The sequence below is a fragment of the Monodon monoceros genome, unplaced genomic scaffold (assembly GCF_005190385.1).
Source record: "Monodon monoceros isolate NGI ecotype Baffin Bay Population unplaced genomic scaffold, NGI_Narwhal_1 Super_Scaffold_6, whole genome shotgun sequence".
NCBI classification, from domain to species: domain Eukaryota; kingdom Metazoa; phylum Chordata; class Mammalia; order Artiodactyla; family Monodontidae; genus Monodon; species Monodon monoceros.
Genome location: NW_021703783.1, coordinates 21,337,306 through 21,343,840, shown reverse-complemented (window position 1 = coordinate 21,343,840; position 6,535 = coordinate 21,337,306). Strand labels below are relative to the sequence as shown.

At 37.4% G+C, this 6,535-nt stretch overlaps 1 protein-coding gene across 1 annotated transcript in view; it reads left to right on the top strand.

Annotated features, from left to right (window-relative positions):
• Positions 1 to 6,535, top strand: part of ITPR2 (inositol 1,4,5-trisphosphate receptor type 2) — a 525,336-nt gene that overhangs the window by 147,893 nt on the left and 370,908 nt on the right. The window contains exons 12-13 of the mRNA XM_029205992.1: positions 504 to 603; positions 1,138 to 1,298. Of these exons, the coding sequence (XP_029061825.1) occupies positions 504 to 603; positions 1,138 to 1,298 (261 nt within the window). The remainder of the gene's footprint in view (positions 1 to 503; positions 604 to 1,137; positions 1,299 to 6,535) is intronic.

Here is a 6,535-nt window from a genome sequence, read left to right as displayed (position 1 = left end):
CACAGGTATGGAATCTGCGATTAGTGCGGACCCACTGCACTATGTACTTTTACGCATAGATGATTAAACCACAAAAGGGACTGCAATCAGACAGCAGTTTTAACTCAGATGGTTACACGGTCAGTGCTTCTTACTCTAGTAGGCATCAGAATTGCCTGGAAAGGCTGGTAAAATCCTGTTGGATCTCACCCTCGGAGCTTCTGATTCAGTGGACTGGGATGAAGCCTCAGAATTTGCATTTCTAACTAGTTCTTAGGTGATGCTGATGTTGCTGGTCCAGGGACCAGATTTTGAGAACCACTGGTTTATGTAATAATACTGCATGCTTTGAAATAGCCTATAGTTCAGATATTCCCCTTAAACCAGACTGATCTGCACTTGAGTCAGTTACTAAGTCTAAAAATATATTTATATTCATATCATGTATGAAACTGGTAAATATGTTGATATGTAAGTGTGCTACTTTTTTATAATCTGTGTTTTTAATACTATTTTGCTTTTAGGAATTCATACGTTCGGTTGAGACATTTATGTACAAACACGTGGGTAACCAGTACTAGCATCCCCATAGACACAGATGAAGAGAGGCCTGTTATGTTGAAGGTAAATGTTGCTGAGAATGGTTTACTTTTCAGCCAGATGTTGTGTGAATAGGATTAGGGGGTGACTGACATGTTCTTACACTTGAGCTTCACCAGTATTAGAGATTATTGCAATTAATTTCATCAGGCACTCGTGCCTACCAGTTGCTTTAGGTAGCTGAACTTAGAGGCTAGACTGCAGCCGGGCTGTGATTCAGGAAGATGTAGCAGAGATACCAAAAGAGTGGGAGTAGCATATAGAACGGGAAGAAGATTCTAGGAGGGCATTTCCTCTCCTCTGTTGAAACTGAAGCAAAGAACATGTGTGAAAGGGATACATTTCTAGTCGGGCTTTGAAAATAAGGCAGGAAATGGGCACGGGAAATCTGTGTCCCTACAGCCTTTCATAGTGGATGATGCATGTAGGAATTACTGTGTTTGGATTCTCTACTCCTGTTTTATATCTCTTAAACAGTACTAAGACGTGTTAGTAGTTGAAGAATATTGCATAGTTATTTAGTAAAACAACTAATCTTAGTGGAAAAACACATTGCAGATTGGAACTTGCCAAACAAAAGAAGATAAAGAAGCTTTTGCCATTGTGTCTGTCCCGCTGTCTGAGGTCCGAGACTTAGACTTCGCCAATGACGCAAATAAAGTGCTGGCGACCGCAGTTAAAAAGCTGGAAAACGGCACAATAACTCAGAATGAAAGGAGGTTAGTGACTTTTAAAATGACTTTTAAATCATAGAGTCAGTTGTCAACTCTTGCAGTAGACCTCAGGTAAATGAATGACTCTAAGGGAATATGTAGAATGGTCTCCATAGCAGCACACCTGCTTCTGAATGAGCAGATCCCGGTGAGTGAATGAAAATGGTGACATTAAAATCTGGTGGAATATTTACTTTTTCCATTTTAGCTTGGCTTGAACACAGTTGTTTTTAGTTACTTTCTGGTCCTTCCTTTTAAATGTTTCGTAAGAGATGCCTTTTGCTGCACTTGATTTGATATTTGAGTTGGGAGTTCTAAAGGTCCTAAAAGAGGTTTTATGTTTTTCTCTTCTTACTTATTCAAGATACATTTCTCTGCACAAGTACCACGAAACAAGCATGTTATATAATACCAGCAAACAATCTGCAAAGTGTACCTCTCTGCCCTTGTAACTGCCTCAGAGAAACTGGATCTTTGATTCTTCAACTCTGGTTTTGGAAATAAGTGAGACAGAGAATGATACTGATAGCTATCAATCATTTCATCCCTAATTTATGTTGGTACCATGTTAGGCACCATAAATATATTTCTCTAGTCCTTCAAACAGCCCTGAGATGGACATTACTCCCATCTTACATAAAGGAAAATTGAAAGGTTAAGCAAATTAGGTAAGGTCACACAGTAAGTGGGGGATTTAATCATGTATGGTTTTAAAATCCATAGGTTTCCAACACACCAGAGCACAAGCATTGTCTGTATTTCTCCACTTCATGGTCTGCTATATACCTTTCAATTTGAACAAGAAAAAGCTATTTACCAATTTCCCAGGCATTCATACGTTGGAACTCTCATACACAGCTGGTGAGATGATAATTGGTATAAGCACTTTGGGACATAGTTTGACAGTAATGAGCAAAGTTAAAGAAGCAGTCTCTCCTCATGTAAGTGGAATCACGTAGTGTTTGTCCTTCTGTGACTGGCTCATTTCACTAAGCATAATGTCCTCCAGTTTTATCCACATTGTCACATGTGACAGGATTTCCTTATTTTTTAAAGTTGAATAATATTCTTAGGACAGTTTTCTTGTGCAAACTGTCAAGATGCTGAATGAAATAAGTGGGTACAGATGGAGAGGGAGGGTGCAGATTGCTGACATTAAAGTATTGACCTCCACATTCTGGTTCTCCTAATATCACAGCTGTGGGGAGTCAGAACCGAGAGAACGGCCGACTGCATGATTTGGTTCATTTTCTTAACTGCATATGTAATCTTCGGATGATAATAAAATAGATTATAGAAAAACTGAAAAAAAAGTTGAATAATATTCTGTCATAGGTGTATATTGCATTTTCTTTATGCATTCATCCATTGATGGACATTTAGTTTCCATATTTGGCTGTTGTTAATAACGTTGTAAAATAACTCATAGAAACAGAGACTAGACTGGTGGTTGCCAGGGGCTGGGGGGAGGGAGAAATGAGGAGTTTCTGTTTAACGGGTATGAAGTTTCATTTATATGAGATGAAGATCGGCTGTACAACATTGTTCCTGTAGTTAACAATACTGTATATGCACATAAAAATTTAAAACGGTAGATCTCATGTGTTCCTAACACACATGCACGCGTGCGCCTGCGCACACACAATCACACACACACACACACACACACACACACACACACACACACAACACACACAGAAGCAAGTAGTCCATGACTTACCAATTCTGCTCCTAGGCTGAACATTCTTGAACATCTGTCCAAAAGATGTTTCTATATGTGTGCACCAGGACACATTTAAGAATGTTCAGCCTTAGTCTAAATAACCCCAAACTGAAAACTGTTAAATGTCCATCACCAGTTGAATAGGTGAATACAGTTTTGGTATCGTCATATGGTGGAATACATATATAACAACGAAAATACATGACCTACATCTATGTACAACTACATGGATAAATCTAATAAACTTTAGATTGAGTGAGAACAAGACACAAATGTATTCAGCCTAAGATTATTTGTAAAGTCCAAAATCAAGCAAAATTGAACTCTTTGGTGTTTAAGAAATTGGCAGAACTATAAAGAAACACAAGGAAAGAATTGTCACAGAAATCAGGATGGTGTTCTCGGGGGGAGGGATTTGAGGAGACTTTTTCAATGTTCCACTTCCTACTCTGCGTGGTGGCTTGATAAGGTTCACATGGTAAGCATTCCATAATGAAACACATATGTTTTATGAACTTTTAGATCTCTGTCTCACAATACAAAGGAACAGAAAAATCCAAGTTGCTTCCTTCCAGCCCTGTCAATAGAAAAAGTCATAAATATGCAAACCAGTGGAATAGTTATTTCTCAGCTTCCTCTGTTCTTACCTCTGTTTCCCCCCTAACAAACCTGCATTTGAAAACCACTCTTGTGTATGCAATCGACCTCCAACCCCGTCGGGTGAAATGAATAAAGGCCACAAGCTGAAGCAGCTGCTCCCCTGTTCTGGACGACAGATAATTAAATATCAGAACTAAATTGTGACAGGCAATGGAATCCCATGTGTAGATACCACTTTTTTTATGTCTGTTATTTAGCTATTAACTCTGCTTTTGATGAATCTGTTTCTTTGTCTCTGTCATTGTCACATACGCACAGAAATTTCCTCAGCCTCGCTAAAAAGTCTCCCTTGCTAAGTATTAAGGTGTTCCTTGAAGAAAAGGACAAATAAAGATTGATTATGAGCACTCCGCCATTGCCGACTGTAACTCTTCTTCAGTTACTGCCGGAGAGAATCTTAACCTCTCGAGATGTTTTCTCAGGAAGGTGGTGGACCAGGACTGACCAGGGATTGTGCATTTTTATTCCCCTGCTATTTTAGAGTGAAAAACATCATAGCAAAAAGAAGGTCTTGCCTGAGAAATAGGAAGTTGCAATGATTGATCTTCATTTAGTAATTTCCAAAAAGCCACCTGCCATCAAAACTCATTCAAAGCTGCCTGTCAGTACAGGGGAGCTTATAGGCTTAGTTGAATGTGTTTATATTATTTTCTCAGTTTTAGAATTTGATATAAAATTCTTTCTGAAAATTCCACACAACTCTGACTCCCTCCCCTTCCCAGAGAATGAAGTTATTATTAGAGATTCTTTTACTCAAAACCACGAAGAATGTTACAAGGTCAAAGGGAACATGTTAGAATATAGGAGATCTGTCTGAAAATGCCTGTATTGTTCCAACCCTTCCTCCCCCACCTCCGCTCCCCTTTCATTCACCCCAGGAGTGGGCTCCAGAGGCACAGCTCCTGTGTTCTGCTCCAAGATCCTCAACCTCAGATATTTTTTTCGTGGAATTTTCTTCTGCATAGCTGCACCAACAAAATAGACAGTATTGGGAACACATTGGGGTGGGAGAGGAGAGAGGATGGAGGGGGGTAAATCCGTTCAGAGCTGGAGGAGGTGAGTCATGCACCACGTTTTACCTCTGAGGGTACAGAAAAAGAGGTGGTGTTCGTCTGCTGCTTTTACAGTTCAGTGTCCATTTGTTTTCAGTGTTACTGAACTCCTGGTCCATGCCAGGCACTGGGTGCTGCAGCGTGTGTACACACAGTGCCAATGCAGTGGTGAACAGCCCAGACCCCAGCCAAGTCTTTCTGCAATTTGGGGGCTTGAGCACTGGTTCGAATTCCTCGTGATAGGATTTCAGGATCTAGAGCAGGGGTCATCCAACATGTGATCACCAGATCAGATGTCCTGATTCAAAGTTAATATTTTCCTATAGCAGCATCATCTCCCCTTGAATTTTTATTTGCCTGATGCTACTATCTTGACAACAGCTAACTTTTGTTTAGTGTTTGACTAGATGTCTTTTTTTCAATATCCATTTGTTTCAGATTTCCCGGTCATTTTGTTTTGTTAATGTCTCTTGTGAGCGGCTGAGAGCTGGATTTTTAAAATCTAATCTGATAGTCTATTTGAATTTGCTAAAGTTTAATTACTTTGCATTTGATAAATAATGCGTTTGGACTTAATACCTATGGGTATCTTATTTTGTTATTTTCTTTCTTTAGTGTAGCTTTTTTTTTCTTTTCCTCCACTTCTTTCTTGCTTTCTGTTAGATTGATGAAGTTTTTATTTTCTCCCGATTTTTCCTTTTCTTCTACTGGTTTAAAAGCTATAGATCATATTTCTATTCTTTCGCAAGTGCCCTTATGTTCTTGTCATACATTTCAACTATATATTCTTTCTTACAAAACTTGAAGATATTAAATATTTCTTTCTCTCATGGTAGAAAAATGCCTCAGAATGCTTTAATTGTACACTGACATTCTACCTCCCATCTTTTTTTGGAATAGTTGTCTAAAACCATAGTTCTGTGTTTATTCTTTAAATTACTTGTGTCACGTAAATTATGATGTATCACTTTTTATTACTGAAAATCCAGTTCCTAAAAATTTCTTTTAATTATTAATTATATTTCTTAATGTATTTTACCTCTTGTTCTGCTTGCTTTTATTTCTTGCATCTCACTCCTCTCTGGGTTCACTTTTCTTCTTGCTGAAATTTGTTCTTTAGTCTATTCAAAGAGGTTATAAATCTTATTAATCTTCATGTATGTGAGAATGTCTTTATTTTTCCTCCTCTCTTAAGTGATACTTTATGTATGGAATGCTAGCTTGACAGTTCTTTTTTTTTTAGTATTTTAAAGTTGTAATTTAATTATTTTCTATTATCTCTTGTTGCCATTAAGAATTGTTATTCTTTATTGGCATTTTTCTTTACTTTCTGATAATTTTCTGGTTTTTTTTTCCTTTGTCTTTGATGTCCTAAAATTTCACTACAATGTGTTTACAAGTAACTTTTATTTTTGTTTTTCCCACTTGACATTTAGGGTATGCTTTTGATCAGAATACTTAAGTCTTCCTTCAATTCTGGAAAATTTTCAGCCATTTTCTTTCAGGTATTACTTCTTTGTCTTCTCCTCTTATCTCTCTTCTGGAACTCCTATTAGGTGTATGTTGGATCCTCTTAATTCATCTTCTTTATCTTTTAAATTTCCTTTTATAATTTGCCTTTTAGAATCTATTGCTTTCTGGATCGATTTTTTTCAATACTGTCTATATTGTAAGTCACTACTTTTTCTTAGAATGCGTGTATAATAGTTTACCTTCATGAATTATATTTTTATTTAAATGATTATAATTTTATTTCTCAGATTTCTATTGATTCTTTTGCATAGCCATCTTTTCTTCATTTGTATATG